General features: G+C 37.5%; 1 protein-coding gene and 1 long non-coding RNA gene across 6 annotated transcripts; one reads left to right on the top strand and one right to left on the bottom strand.

Annotated features, from left to right (window-relative positions):
• Window positions 1-2,748: 2,748 nt before the first annotated feature.
• LOC309502718 lies at window positions 2,749-7,197 on the top strand. Its single transcript, XR_014207376.1, has 3 exons — window positions 2,749-3,191; window positions 3,799-6,176; window positions 7,107-7,197. It is a non-coding gene; the product is annotated as an uncharacterized lncRNA (long non-coding RNA).
• Window positions 7,198-7,349: 152 nt separating this feature from the next.
• Window positions 7,350-14,077, bottom strand: LOC309502701 (NLR family CARD domain-containing protein 3-like; the record flags this gene model as incomplete). Of its 5 annotated transcripts, none has more annotated exons than XM_082175176.1 (7): window positions 13,956-14,077; window positions 12,628-12,846; window positions 10,031-11,971; window positions 9,272-9,445; window positions 9,001-9,174; window positions 8,543-8,589; window positions 7,350-8,456 (listed from the first exon to the last, which is right to left on the bottom strand). In XM_082175176.1, exons 2-7 carry the CDS (start codon window positions 12,777-12,779, stop codon window positions 7,909-7,911), a joined length of 3,036 nt encoding a protein of 1,011 aa, XP_082031302.1. In that variant the 5' UTR covers window positions 12,780-12,846; window positions 13,956-14,077. The 5 variants fall into 5 exon arrangements, with proteins under 5 accessions (XP_082031302.1, XP_082031301.1, XP_082031300.1 ...); XM_082175175.1 differs by having other exon boundaries at window positions 10,031-11,977; XM_082175174.1 differs by having other exon boundaries at window positions 10,031-11,983.
• Window positions 14,078-16,591: the final 2,514 nt, after the last annotated feature.

The following is a 16,591-nucleotide window of genomic DNA, read 5'->3' on the forward strand; positions in this document are numbered from 1 at the left end:
ATTCCGTTTCTTTTTTATCTATTCATCTTGTCATTCTTTTAGCCGATTTAATTGATCCATTTCTCACCCTCAAATTCTCTACGATCCCCTTCATACCCACCATAAGAGGAACTCCTGCCATTATTCCTTTACAACTCTCATCTTTTTCCCCTCCAACTCTTACCACTTTCGTTACTTTTATTTTTCCCACACTCCTCATTCTCTTTGCCTTCTCTATCTTATCTTTTTCAGAGCTACATCCAATGAGCAAGTTTCCATCTCCCAGTACTCTTGAATATTTTACTTCTCCTACTTGTGCTTTAATGATTTTAGTAAGTTTTAATGGGTCAATTTTCTTTACTCCCCCTTCTCCCTCAAAACGTACTACTACATTGAACAATTCTGACCTCAAATCTTTTACCTCATCTTTGTTCCCCTCACTTTCCATTCCATCCAAACTTTCTGAGTCATTTTTCTTTGTTTAATGTCTAGACAATTTCTTGTTTCTAGTTCCCCCTATCACTTCCTCCCATTCACTTTCCCCTTCTTGATCTCTACTTTCCATGTTGTTGTTTTCATATCCTGATTCTCTTTCCGCCATCCTGAAAAGTTTGATATTATTTAGTCGATGGGAAATAGAGGAGGAGCACCGCTACCGGACCTATACAGGCTGTCGGTCGGTACTCCCACACTCTTCTCCACTAACGACCTAACGTTACCGTTATCAAGTCAAAAAAAGTCCTCAGTCCAGTGTCCAATGATTAATCCAATAAATCAGTTCAAAATAATCCTCTGTTACAGTCAGATCTCTATTCCAATCGGGCGTCTTCAGCAAGCACCCGTCTGATCCCCACTGGAAGCACCGCGTCGACCCTCTCCCCGTCTCCCCGTCTCTCCGGCTCTGCTTAAATACTGGATCCTCTTGCCACTGATGAGGAGCAGCTGGTACCGTCCCATCACCTAAATAAAGACAAAGAGGAGCACAGGAAATTGGACAGAACATACAATAAAAACTACAACTCCCAGCAGGCCGTTGGGTCCACTGGCAGCACACACACAGTACATCAATGAATGGCACTTACACATTATTGTAAAACACAAATGCATACGTCCTGGGACATAACAATATACATATTGCATTATAAACACAGTGAAACTATAACAAGAGATCAAATGATGTGGTAATTAGATACTTTTTTTAAACACATTGTGCACAAAATATTTTGACTTACTGCAATCTTTAGACACACACAGACATCAAGAATCAGCATATGAATCTCAACAATGGTGACATGCTTTGTCGCAATGCATGCTGGGAACCGTGGATGAGTTTTATACTATGGTAGCTCCCAGAATGCTTTGCAGCATGAAGCTTGACAGTCTTGGGGGTTTACACATTTTTAGGAATTAAATTGTATATGGAGTCAGCTACATATTTCATGTCCTATTTCTGGGAAATTTTGGGGGAATTATTTATTTAAAAACAATAATAATTGTTTTCAGTTTGTTGCCAGAAAATTACCACAAAAATAAAAATTTTAGAGCAATGGTGGAGCAATGATTTATTATCTCTTATCTACTGTAATGAATGTGATCTTTCCTTTATTTACAAGTTTCTCTGCTTCATAGATGTTTTATGAATAATTAATCTCTAATTCATCTAAAAAGTTAATAAAAATATGAATGTGTCATACACTAATGATAGAGTTTGAAATGAAAAAGCCAGTTAGATGGACTCTGGGAAGATTGTTGCATGCATGTCTTGAGCAATCAAGTATTTTGTTCCAAAAACTCTAAATGTTTTTATGAAACTGAACTAGAGTTTGTTTTGATGAAATATGAAACAAAACAAAACAAAATATGAAAGAGTCAGAATTTTAGAAAACTGAACCATGCTAAAATTAAACAATATGATAAAAGTACAAAATACACGGAACAAAGCGAGCACACTTCATTAAATATCATGCTACAATAATGCTTCATTGTCACATTAGCTGAGGTCAGCAGTCTTATTTCATTAAGAACAGAAGACTAATATGCTTAAAAAGACTGTGACGTGTCTTTCCAACATTATAATTATTAGTATTTTTGAGAGTGTTGTGAATGTGATTATTAATAATAATGATAGTGAGTGTTTTCTTATGTTTTTTCATTCATAGTGTAGTGAAGAGAGAGTGAGCATAAAACTGAAAGATGATCTAGATTATCATTGTCTATTAGTTATATATAATATTTATCATCTGCAATCCAACAGATTCATAATCGGAGAACCGCTAAATCTGATCACTGAGTAACAAAAATACATTTTTCAATTATAAATAAAACTAAGAACTACTCATATCACAGTCATTGATCATAACTCCATAGGCTTCATAGTGTTAATGGCACAAGAATGAAAACGCTCCGATGCTGAACACCATTAAAGTGCAAGCAAAGAGAAAACGTACTTTTGCTGCAATCGAACAGAGGAAGAGATTTGTGTAAGTTTGAGAAGGGATTTTATAGTTTCGTAATGTTGAAATATTGAAATGAGCTGGGACTGAATTGTACAATTGTAATAATTGTAATCTTTTTGCTACACAGGTTAACATCAGGATTGCTTGTGATAGATACTGTATGTCTTAAAAAACAACTTCTAAGGCAGTCATGGAAAAATACTGAAGAGTCTACATGACATGTCTTCACTCGTACACATTCTCTATGGTGACTGAAGATAAAGGAATTGAATAGTGACTCACGGACACATAAAGATAGACAGTTCTTAGAAATGACAGTTACAGACCACGCATGATATTTTGCATGCGCAGGAAAACTATTGCTTAGTTATAGAGAAGCTGGCCGAGGCCTAAATATCCTTTAACGTGCAAAAAAGCAGTTGGGTTAAGATGAACTGATTCTCTTTGGCTTTGTTAGTATAAAATGTTTTTTATTTTATTTTATTTTTTATTGTTTTGTAATACATTATTTTGCTTTATTTACTCTTTATCATTTTTGTATTTATTTGTTCCGAACTAACACGTTTCCTGTGTGATGACGCAAGATAAGTTAAAGAAGAGAAGAGAAGTGTTGTTTCTAAAGAAAGCCCTCATAGGTGTGGAAGTGTTCAGAGGGAAAGCCTGTAAAACCAGCAGCGGATCTCAGTCGTCACGCAGCAGAGCAGAACAACATCACACTTGGCTTGAAAACATAAACCTCACCAAATGGCAAACGCAGTAAGTAGGCAATCCTATTCATTTGGCATTAAACTCATAGCAGACACATTAAAATAACATAGTGAGAACCAAAATGTGCTGAATATATTGTATTGTTTTTAATGCACCCAGCTGTCAAAACTTTACAGTATTGCAGCATTTTTATAATATATGAAAATATGAAAATTGCTTACGTTCATTTAACTGCAGTTTTACAACAAAATAGTTTCAGTTGTGTGCTATGTTGTCCATGCTCTTAATTTATAAACTACTGTAGGTACACAGTTTTCAGATTGTTCAGACTTCATATTTATAATACACCCTAACATTTCAGTTAGAACTAACGAACATACAAAAACGGATCTAATCTTTGTGAATGATTAATCAATGTGTTTGTATGACAGTGCCAAGCACCACACTTTATCACACTATTAACACTATTAACACTATACTATCACTGTCCTTCCCATTAAATGTCCTTTACTTTGTGCCCCTGTATTACTGATCAGTGTTATTTGTCTAGAGAGTATTTATAGTATGTATTTGTGCACTGCGGAAGTAAACTTTAATTTCATTGAATGTGGCTAGAATGAAACCTACCTTAACTAAATGTACCTTATCTTCCCAGGCAAACTTCAATGCAAGAAGAAATGCTCTACAAGCAAAAGAATCGGTCCGTAAAGGAGAATACCTTGCAATACAATATCTGAAATTGAGAGATGACATAAAAGGAGAACAAATTTTCAACTATCTTTCAAAGAACATCTCAGATTATCCAACTCCTACTGAATTTCACATCACAGAAGTGGCTCATGTCACTAATAAGACAAAACTTCCACAGATTGTGAATTCAGGGGGATTCAAGGGTCTTGATAAAGATTCATTTTCATGGTGAAGCCTGAAGATCAATGAAGCAGATATAAGAGCATCTTAGCAGCGTTTCCTCGAGAGTTCGTTCCAGAGAGAACCGGAGAAGAAAGAGCAGCTCAGCAGCCGTTCCTGAGTGATTTCACCACATCACCCTTGTTCCAAAATGAAACCTCACGCTACGGCTACCTCCGCTTCACATTTCCTCTTACTGAACTGATGGAGGAGCTGATGCAAAGAGCCGGTTCTCAGGGTATACGGGACCAACTTTTTCAAGCAGGAGATTGAGTATGTTGTTCTCGTTCACAGCCCTCAGTTTAATGAGAATTTCAAAACATTTCCACCGTTTACTTCCAACTCATTGGTTGCTTATGATGGACATCAAATCATCTGGAGAGCACAAGCCATTTGTCAAACCCACAAAAACCAGGAGTGTAATCAATGGATTCAAAAACTTGAAAAAAAGAACCAAGAGTTTAATGTGTGGGATCAGGTTAGCCTCGTCTTTCACGTCAGTCGGGTCCTTACCTTCCCTAAAAGATGGCAAAGATGCCTCAGTTGTTGTGAAATTGATCCAAGTGTAAACCTTTCAAAAGGAGAAAACTGCTCTTCCCTTGATAAAGCTGAGAAATTCAGTGAAAGCCTGCCAGATGATGAATTTGAAAAAGAAGAATATAAATGTGGGGGGATTTAAATGAAAGCAGACTAGTGTGCAAATTTTGTTAGAACTTTAACAGATTTGTGACTTTTTTTACAAGGGTTTTCCCTTACTATCAAATAGCTTGTGGTGAGATAGTAAATAAATAAGGTAAATAAATAAAGGCTGGAGGGTGATTTGTATCTTAGTGATATGTTTTGTCATTGAGAGGCTGTAATGAGATAAAAATAAAATAAAATAAAACATTGAAAATGCCTGGAAATCGCAGGATGTGGTAAACTTAAAAAAAAAAAACTATAACGCTCTTTGTCATTATTTCACAGATCTGGTCAGTGTTTTACAATCTCACAAAAATGTAAATGAAGCTTTTACTTTGTATTGTTGTGCTGTCAGTTACCCAGCATGCCTTGTAACTTCTGCCTGTTATATATTGATGGTCGTGTCAATAAAGCATATCCTGCTTGGTGTCTGACATAACAGTATTTTTTTGTGCTCATAATGAACACTTCTGTCACAAACATCACACCTTATTTTAAAAATAAAAATAAAACTGAAAACTACAAAGTAAAAAGCTGCTCTCTCTAAACTCTCTGTATTTGATCTGTAAACACTTCCAACATCTAGAGTCTGGAGGAGGGGATCATTTACTGATGCTTCCTTAACATGGTCCGATTTAATTATTTGATTATTACATGTTAAATCTAAATGGGGACATTGGATGTACATTATTTTTATATACAACTAGTCATAAATAGTATAGCCTAATCCAGGTGTGGATTGGCTGTCTGGCAGAGACGACATATTTCCGCTGGGCTGACGTGCTTTTGGGCCGATACATCTCTCTTTTATTTAAATTTTTTTCTGACAGACCGGCCCATGAAACACGTAGATCACCTGCTCATTGGTTCTTTTCTTGATTGACACTGGGCTGGCCCAATCACATCTTTAAACACCTCACCCTTATGGCTCTGAGCGAGCGTGCAGTGTCAGTGTGTATCTACTACTTACATGAACAGACAATGATCAGCTGTATATGTACTGACAATAAATATAAATAAATACTGTAACAAATGTATTGCTCATTGTTAGTTCATGTTAATTTATACATGAACTAATGTTGATAAAGGAGACCTTATTGTAAAGTGTTACTGTTTTTTCAATGTGTCTGTGTTATATCACGGGCTGGTTAAAGCAGAGATGAAGCAAGATTTAAGTGCAGCAGTTTTAACATTAATTACAAGAACAAACTCAAATCTTTACAAAACAGAATCACAGGAATGAGGATAACAAATAGAACAATCAACGTAACATATCGTAGACCTGCCCATGAGCAGAAAGACACACAGGGTGAAAGTACACTGCAAACAGAGGAACTAATGAGACTAATTAACTAGACACACCTGAACTCAAACTCTAATCAATATGTAACTATGGTGACAAACCGGCAGGCGAAAATGAGGATGACAAAAACAATTAAAGGAGTCATGAACTGGATTGTTTTTTTATTTTATAATGTTGCCTGGGGTGCCCTTATAATGTTAGTATGATTTTTACATCAAAAATTTTCATAATTTATAAATAAAAGCCATTTTTCCAAGCCTGATTTCAGCCTCAGATTTGAACGCTCTGTTTTAAGGGGCGTGTCTGCTGTGAGACTGCAGTGCAAACGCCCACTGCTGTGATTGGCTGACATGCTTGCATATGAAATAGCTAGTAGTATTACATGAAGTTCATGAACTCTCTCGAAAACTTTTACTACGTTTTTACTACTACAGCTATCGAGATTAACGAATCGTGAAAAGTATCGTTTAAAGCATTATATTTAAATCTATTCCATCACATGAAAGGTTGCAGCATGATGAGCACTGACTGAGCAGAAGACAGACAGTCTGTTGATCGCGTGAATAAAGATCTTATCATTGCAACGCAATTTTTGTAAAATGTTTAGCACAGACACCTAAGCCAGTGGGAAGGGTTGTAAGAACCGCGTCATTAAAAATGAATTTAACCCACTGGTCCCTGATAGCTTGGTCCGTTCTTGGGAGAGAAAAAAAATTTCAACAACAGAGCAACTCACGTGTGCACCACGTTTCTGCATCTTCCGCGCTCGACTGAATATGAGGGGGAGAGGGGCAGGGCGGGCTTCCTGCAGCATAGGTCTGCGGTGTCCATATATGGTATATCCTGCCCCGTCTTGACGTCAAGTCGGGGCAGAAATTAAAATCTCGTATTTGAGTGCGCGTGCACGTGGGCTGGTTTACGAACCTAGGGGTAAACAAACGCTTCACTTTTAAATATCGGCTTCCCGGCCAGTGTATAATCGTTAGGCAATCATAACATACATTGATTCTCGTGGAAAAGTGAAAATTACAGGTCATGACTCCTTTAACACACTGACAGCAAAACACAAGACTACAAATCAATGAAAACAAACAATACAGTCTTATTGAAATTGAGAACATTATTTAGTTAATAATCACCATTCGTCAACAATAACAGTGAGTCAGCTGGCAGTAATCTTGTTTAGTTTATTATTTATTATATGCTGTAGGGTGAACAGTGTATTTTTGGGACCTGACAAAAATGTGTTTGTGAGGCAGCCTTTGTTTAGGTGATTATGAACAATATACTGAAATGAAATTGAGACATCCACACAACTTTATTTGTTTATTTATTTAACAACGTTTTGTCCATTTCATACATGGTATGGTTATGCCAATGCAGCTTATAGCTTGTTTTAGGATTCATCACTCTGGAGTATACAGTTTAATTTGATTAATAAATGAAAATTTTTGAAGTATTTAATATGTCAACTCTTGCTTACTTATTACATGGCTTTAGTAGTTGTAAGGAGTAGGAGTTGGTATACATATTCAAGTGTGCGTAATAATGGGTGTGAATACTGTGAATAAAAATGATACAATGACTGTAAAACCCAAACACTCTTTCAGATCCCAGCGGAACACAACAATAGCGGTACCTGTGAATCTTTTCACAATCATCTTCTTTAAACTCTTTTCTGCATGCTCTTCTCTTTCTCCTTGCAAGGAAAGCAGTGGAATAATTAAAAAGAGCAAGGCGAGAGCCATTGCAGAAGCTTTGCCACAGAAACCGTATCATAAAAGGTCTATAAAAGGTCTTTAAAAAAATCACGCAAGAGGCTCACTTATAATACTTTTAATTTGCATGTGATTTAATTTTAAAGTGTGTAAGTTAGAGTTTGTCTCTTTGTTGAGTAATCTGACACAGAGTCAGTTCAGAATCATAAACCCTGAATCCAGCATAGAGGGGTTCAGTGAATATGGTGTTGTATGTGTGTAAGTGTGTGAGTGTGTGTGTGTCAGAGACGCTGTAGAAGGACAGAGTGCCGGCCGGCCAGTCCAGATACACTCCTACTCTATTAGACAGGGGTGAAGGGTCTGATAAGTCAGCCCGCTTTTTATCGTGCCAGACAGTGAACCTGTTATCAGAGCGGTCTAGACTCCAGGATTTGTCATTGTATCCAAACCTGCTGTCACTGCCTCCCTTCCTCATGATTCCCTTATAGGTCACTGCTGCATGACCCCAGCCGCTCCATTCAGCCTCCCAGTAACAGCGTCCAGTCAGACTCTCTCGACACAGAACCCGTTCACCACCATCAAATCTCTCTGGATGATCAGGATACTGCTGCGGCTCCTTAACATGTGTTGCCTTCCTGTTCTCCTCTGACAGAACGATGTAAGTGTTTGCAGTGTTTGGATCCAGTGTGAGATTACAGGCATCTGAACACAAGGCATCTTTGTCAAAAATAGTTCATAACACTGTTAAATAAGTGTGAGAGACAGATCGAATGAGAAACAGGTCCTACATTTTCTTAGTCCTGCTGTGATTCTGAAATGGCCTCCAAGGTCCAAACTAGAAAGAGACAAATAAGAACCACAAATAATTAGTGTTTAATTATTTAGAAAGTGCACAAGTAATATAGAGAATATGAGATATAACATTAAAAGTTTATCTTTTGCTCCACTATATGCTATTTTAAACCACTATTATCTGTTAGAATAAATCTGATCTATAAATATGGATCGTAGCAAATGTAAATATTTATCCTGGCCAATATTTGAATCCAAAAGGAAGAATTATAAGCATGGACATGGAGGAATAATGATGAGTGTCCCAGTTTAAAAACTCTTGTCGGAGGCTGCGTTTACACTTGGAATTAACATGCGACCTGTATCTGGATGTTGTCCACATACACATTGAAAAGACAAGTGTAAACGCAGCCACAGACACACACAAGTCAATGTGTTACACTGCCCCCCATACTTGAGTATCTTCAGCGAGCAGTTTGGATCATTGAGTTTGTCGTTGAGCAGCTGAACTCCTGATTCTCCTGGGTGATTGTAGCTCAGATCCAGCTCTCTCAGGTGTGTGGAGTTTGAACTCAGAGCTGAAGACACATAACCACAGCCTTCTTCTGTCACCATACAGCCCGACAACCTACAGACACACACACACAGTTAGAACATCTACAGACACACATACACAGTCAGATCACATACAAACACATATCAGCATTATGACCACCATAATATACCTCAGTATCTCCAGCTGACACATTGGACTCTTCAGTCCATCAGAGAGCAGCTTCACTCCTGAATCCTGCAGGTCATTGTTACTCAGATCCAGCTCTCTCAGGTGTGAGGGGTTTGAACTCAGAGCTGAAGACACATAACCACAGCCTTCCTCTGTCACCATACAGCCTGACAACCTTCAGACACACACATCAACAGACTGATCATCTACAGACACACACATCAACAGACTGATCATCTACAGACACACACATCAACAGACTGATCATCTACAGACACATCAACAGACTGATCATCTACAGACACACACATCAACAGACTGATCATCTACAGACACATAACCACAGCCTTCCTCTGTCACCATACAGCCTTACAACATACAGAGAGGGAAATTAAATCAGAAATTTAGTCAGAATTTTGTTACATTTAAATTTTTTATACTGCAATAAAAACATTTATCTGTTGATGGGTGAACTGAGCAGTTACTTACTTAAGATGCTACTTAAAATGTTTTAACCAGAATCTTCATTGATAACCGGGGTGGTAGTGGCGCAATGGATAAGACACATGCCTTTGGTGTGAGAGACCCGGGTTCGAATCCACTGTGAGACACCAATGTGTCCCTGAGCAAGACACTTAACCCCTAGTTGCTCCAGAGGCGTGCGACCTCTGACATATATAGCAATTGTAAGTCGCTTTGGATAAGAGCGTCAGCTAAATGAATAAATGTAAAATGTAAATGTAAATAACTAAATGCTTACAGAGCTTTTCTGCAGTTGCTCACAGCTGGTATCAGTCTTCTTTTACCCTCATCTGATGTGTTGTATTTCTTGAGGTCCAGCTCATCCAGCACCTCCTCTGACATCTGAAGCATGTAGGAGATTGATGAGCAGTGAGCAGGAGAGAGTTTCTTCTCTGAGTGTTTGTCTGATTTCAGAAACTCTTCTATCTCTCTGGAAAAAGTCTGATCTTTCACTTCCAGCAGACAGAGGAACAGATTGATGGATCTTTCAGTGGAGAGTTCATATCCATCTTTGATCTTCTCTTTAATGTACTGAGTGGTTCTCCTGATGCTCTCTGAGCTGTTCTCTGTGTGAGTCAGTAGATCCTGTAAGAGTCTCTGATTGGACTCCAGTGAGACACCCAGGAGGAACCGCAAGAACAGATCCAGGTGTCCATTCTCACTCTCAAGGGCTTTATTTACTGCATCTCTATGCAGATTATGCATCACATCACAGAACTGCAACGTGTCAACATTTTTTATAACATAATGATAAAATGCATAGAAACCAGCGAGAAACTCTTGAATGCTCAGATGAATGAAGCTGTAGACTTTCCTCTGATGAATCACAGATTCCTCCTTAAAGATCTCAGTGCAAATCCCAGAATACACTGAGGCGTCAGTGACGTCTATGCCACTCTCTCTCAGGTCCTCCTCATAGAACATCACATTGCCCTTCATCAGCTGTTTGAAAGCCACTTCAGCAAGTTTCACAATCACTTCTCTGTTGGACTGCAGGAGTTTCTCTGGATCTCTCTCTTCATACTTCTGATTCCTCATGTTGATCTGAATCAGCAGGAAGTGGATGTACATTTCAGTCAGAGTTTGAGGGATTTCTGCACTCAGATCTTCTTCCAGGAGCTTCTGAAGCACAGTGGATGAGATCCAGCAGAAGACGGGTATGTGGCACATGATGTCGAGGCTTCTTGCTCTTCTGATGTGTGAGATGATTCTGCTAGCTTGATGCTCGTCACTAATTCTCTTCCTGAAATATTCCTCCTTCTGAGGCTCATTGAATCCCTGAATCTCTGTCAGACGGTGGATGTATTTGGAGGGGATCTGATTGGCTGCTGCTGGTCTGGAGGTGATCCAGATGAGAGCCGAGGGAAGCAGATCTCCTTTCATGAAGTTTGATATCAACACACCCACTGATGAAGTCTCAGTCACATCAGAGACTTTATGAGCGTCTGAAAACATCAGTGGGATTCTGCTTTCATCCAGACCATCAAAGATGAACACAACTTTACACTCCTTATAAATCTTTTTTGAGTCCAGATCTTGAAGTTCAGGATGAAAGTTCAGCAGAAGTCTGTGAAGACTGTACTGATGATCTCGGATCAAGTTCAGCTCTCGAAATGGAAGAACAAACATGAAATCTACATCATGATTGGCTTTTCCCTCAGCCCAGTCCAGAATGAACTTCTGCACAGAGACAGTTTTCCCGATTCCAGCGATGCCTTTAGTAAGAACAGTCTTGATTTGCTCTTTCTCACGTACTGGTTCAAGTGAGGCTTTAAATATGTCATTGCAGTAGATTGGAGTGTCTTGTGAGTGTTGTGTTCTGGCTGTTGTCTCCATCTGTAAAACCTCATGTTCTTCATTCACTCCTTCTCTCTCTCCCTCTATGATGTAGAGCTGTGTGTAGATCCTGTTCAGGAGGGTTTCATTCTCTTGGAGTTTCAGTCCCTCAAATAATCTCTCATACTTGTTCTTCATGCTGGTTTTGTGTTGATCTTTGACTCTCTGTAGTTCATCATCCAGTATGTGGTCTCCCGTCTCCACCAGCAGGGCTGCTTGTGTGTCATCCACCATGAGGTCAGAGGTCTCTGTTCCATATCTGAAGTCAAGAGTACAATCCATGGAACTGAGAGTCTTCACAGACACACTGCTGGGTTCGGGAGACTCAGATTTCTGTCTGCTGCTAATGCTGATGCTGACAAAAACAACAAAAAGCATTGTTAAAAAGTTTGTTGTTGTTGTTGTGGGAAGAAAAATGGTGGGAACTGGCAAACGTTCAACAACTTTTGATAAATATATAAACAAATACAAAACGAAAGTAAAGACGGCAGCCCCTCACAGACGAATGCTGCCACACATAATAAAACAAAACACAACATAAGTCCAGGCTCGGTCCTCTCTCTCTCTTCACTGTCGTCGCTCCTCCTTTTATGCTTTCACTCCTCCATGAGAGAAATGAGACCGGTGCGTCGCGCAGGTGTCAATCATTATCAATCACGCCTCCGGCCTCGCGCCGTTCTCTCATGGCCCTCGGCCTCGTCCTGCTCGCAACAAGCATTTTACACACTTGTGTAGCTTGAATGCACTTCAGATTTACATTTATTCGTGTACAAAGATGGTATACAAAAATGATTCAGTGACATAAGTGCTGTAATACGAGTTTAAAAGACTGTTCAGATGAGTACAGGTTAGTATAGAGATTAATGTAATAAATAGTACACAGACTACAGAGAAAACTACTCTTTTTTTTATTTTTAATACTATTAAAGAGAGACAGTGCTGCATAAACAGGATTCAGTCAAGTGCTCAGAGAAAAGTCTTTATACACTAGTGTCTTACCTGGGGTCAGAGGTTACGGATCCATCACTGAGTTTAGGAGGATTCTTCTCCATGGATGTATTACTCTTCAGAGACACACAGCTTGATCCAGGATATGGAGATCTCATTTTAGAGGCAGTGCCCTCATCGTCTCTCTTGACATGGAGACTCATTTTAAAGTCACTATCCTTCAACTCTTACTTACTCTTACAAATAAGTGTTGAGAAACTGATTGCAGACCTTTAATTTGGAAACACAGAGTTTTTCTGTAGTACAGTAATGCTTTACCAAAGTTAACATGCTGCAACCAACAGTATATTTGGAAACTGCAGAAACCGCTTTGATATCTCATTATCTTTCTCATAATTTGATAAAGTTAAATTATAGTTAATTCTAGATGGTTGTTTAAAGGGTATATTTAGAAACCATATCCTCCCTACAAACACTTGAGCTGAAATTGTTCAGTTGGGGATCAGGTTTTTTTTATTCCTGCCTTCTTGTGCTTTGGTCATCCTAAACACAATTTATTTTACTTAAATAAACGAAAGAGACTGTGTAGTCACATTTCTGCCCAGACAGACACTGTCACATGTCAAAAAACCACATCATCTGCAGAGAGGAACAGATACTTAATAACAGACAAACACACACATAATGATGGGCGATCATAGAGGATTGTGCAGATATTTCACAGAACTTCTGTTTTGTGTTTATGTATTTATTCAGTTTTAATATTCAATTAGTATTTATTAGCATATTCAGCTTGTTGTAATTTTGTTTGAGGTAAAACCCCAATTATATATATATATATATATATATATATATATATATATATATATATATATATATATATATATATATATATATATACAAGTAGATGGCATTAATTTATATGAATGAAAATATATATTAATATTTAGTTCAGATATTAATTAGTTTAAATTAGTTCATTGTGAGTTGTTGATGAGGTATTTTTGTTATACTCTCCATATTCATATGAATATACCTGACATATGACACATTCTAATTTCTTACAGTTTCTTTAGATTTTAATATTTGCTACAGCAGTGTGTGAATGTATGATCTGAAAATATTGACAGTTTAAAATACTGTAACAAAAATGTGATCAAATATGTAGTAAATTCCAAAAGTAATTTAACTTTAGTTGTTATTTTGATCAAAGCTGGTCAAAGATCGCTATTGTATAGACATAAGAGTTTAACCAAAAATCACATCAAAATATAATTATCTGGATTTAAAATGTCATGTAAGGAAGAAAAACAAAACAAGAAAAAAATGTAAGCTCATTTTTATATGACTACATGATTAAGAATAAGTTTTGGACCTACCAAAATATGCGGCCGTTTAAATATCCAGTTCTAACAGGTTTAAAGTCTTGGCATAGAGAATCTTTAATCCTCTTTTACTTTCACTTCCAGCCATTTGAAAAGCAATCATACTCCATCTAGTGGTGCAGAGCATCATTACATTCTCAAAGCAGTCATGCTTTAAGATGGTTTTGTGATTAAACACACACACCGTATGAATGGAAGTTGTATTACTATAAATATTATTTAATAAAAACTTTATGCTGTCGGTTACCAGTATGTTTGTTACCAGTATGTATGTTACTTCTGACCTACCTGCAGTTAAAACTGTCTAAAATAACAACATGACAGTTAATGTGATTTACCATCACCATGTGCAAAGATTTATTGAAGAAAACCAGTAACCCAGTGTTACACAGTGCAGATGTTCCATTAAAGAGACATGTTCACCTGATCTGACCAGTTATTTTTCACTGCTGAAACCTACTGAAGTCATATTGATTCTCACATTAAGCACAGTAAAGTACGAAAAAAGCAATACAAATAAAACCACTGCAAAATTGAGAAAAATATATAATGACACTATTAAAAGTTAACATATAATGTCATGATGACCCAAAACAGAACAAGACTTTTTAAAGAAGTGTTACATTTACATTTATGCATTTGGCAGACACTTTCCAAATTACATTGCATCCAAAATATACATATACTGGAATGGAACATTAAAAGGTAACACTTTACAAGAAGGTTCATTAATGATCAATATCTTAGTTAACATGAACTAAGAATGAACAATACTTCTAAAGCATTTATTTATCTTAGTTAATAATAATTTCAACATTTACTAATACGTTATTAAAATCAAAGGTTTTATTTGTTAATATTAGTTAATGCACTGTGAACTAACATGAACAACCAATGAACAGCTGTATTTTTTATTAACTAACATTAACAAATATTACAAAATTCAGTAAAAAATGTATTGCTCATTGTTAGTTCATGTTAGCTAATACATTAACTAATGTTAACAAATTAACATTGATTAATGAGTTAACCACTTGAATAGTGAGAGTAAAAAATAATTATTTATCCCATTGTGTGATGTTTCTGTGGTTCCTCAAAGGAAATTGTTAAATCTGACACAGATACACTGCGGAATCATTGTTAAAACCAAATCCAGCATAGGGTTCAGTGAATGTGGTGTTTATTGTGTGTAAAAATTACAACATGGGCACATAGTGTGAGGCAGAGAATAACCTGTCGAGATGAACTACTACTGCAGTACAAATGTTAAAAACGTAAGAGGAGCTGGGGAAGATGTGGTGTTTCTGAAAGCGCACTGCAAACTGCTACAGCAAACTATAGGCAAGTATGTGAATGTTGAACAGCAAGCTCATCATTGATGAAACAGCAGGAACCAATAAGCGGTGCCCTATTAAGGTTAAGCACTCATCAGCCTGCGCCATCTAGAGTTTCAGGACAGAACTTTGTATTTTTCTCTGAGAGTTTGGCATGGTAATGAATATGACACTATTGATGTGTTTGGTCTGGCCGTTATTGTGGCTGTTGATTATAGTACGTAACTTGTCACTGCCGATACACACACGACACACTGCTGTGAGTCACAATGAAGATTGAGAATACGTGCTAAGTATCAGTGATGCGCGGGTCAATGTATAAACAAACCGCACCCGACCGACGTTTTCAACTAACCCGCCCGCAACTCGGACCGCAAAAAAAGAAAAAGAAAATATTGTACCCGACCCGCTTCCTGACCCGCAACTTTTTTAAAGTAGTAAATGCTCATCGTAGCGTCATTGGGCCATTGACGTAGGAACTATTTTGATGTTTCTGCGCAAGTTCAGCAGACAGTGGTTCGGGTTTGTTCCGATCAGAGCTCGTGAGCGGAGAGCACATTTCTGAATATTCCGCTCCGCTCGTTCATTACGCAGGGTCGCTCGCTCAACCCAGAATGGCCTGCTGGTTCGAAAATGTGGAATAAGGGCTGCCTCCGACAATTTTTTTTTTTTTCTAGTCGACTAGTAGTTGTTCATTTAAGCCATTCGTGGACAAATCGCCCCTTTATATTAATTTAATTAGGCTATAGCCAGGATAATAAGCGTTATGACCGCACGCATAAAGCTTGCCACAAAGAACCGGTTAAAGTAATGATTATGAATGTGTCTAAATTAGCAAGGAGACATTTAATTGTTTAGTAATAAACTTGTGTTTTCTGTGTCGCTGCAAAGATTAACTTGACGATGCGGACTCGCCATAAACGCCAGAGAGAAATGCACATTTCATATGAATTACATAATCAGAGAGTAGCCTATTTATTTTGGTTTGAATATTTTCGTTTAAAAGTAGACATTTCAAGCTTTCTGTAATATATAGCCTATATTTCTCAAATCTGTGAGACTCAAGCTGAGTTTCGGCGCCCTCCAGTTCACATGCAATGCAAGTGATAGTGCCGGTGCCTTATTACATTGTCTGCTATATATTTGCTTCTTATTTATTAAATACGGGCAATTGATTGATAAAACACTGATCAAAATTAAGATACAATTTATACAAAACGAAAATCTTTTAAAAAGAGTTTTCTATAAAACAAAACTTATTGAAGTCGTCAAAATTATGTTTTACCAAAAACAGCG

The sequence above is a fragment of the Leuciscus leuciscus genome, assembly GCF_965113295.1.
Source record: "Leuciscus leuciscus genome assembly, chromosome: 7".
Classification (NCBI taxonomy): Eukaryota; Metazoa; Chordata; class Actinopteri; order Cypriniformes; family Leuciscidae; genus Leuciscus; species Leuciscus leuciscus.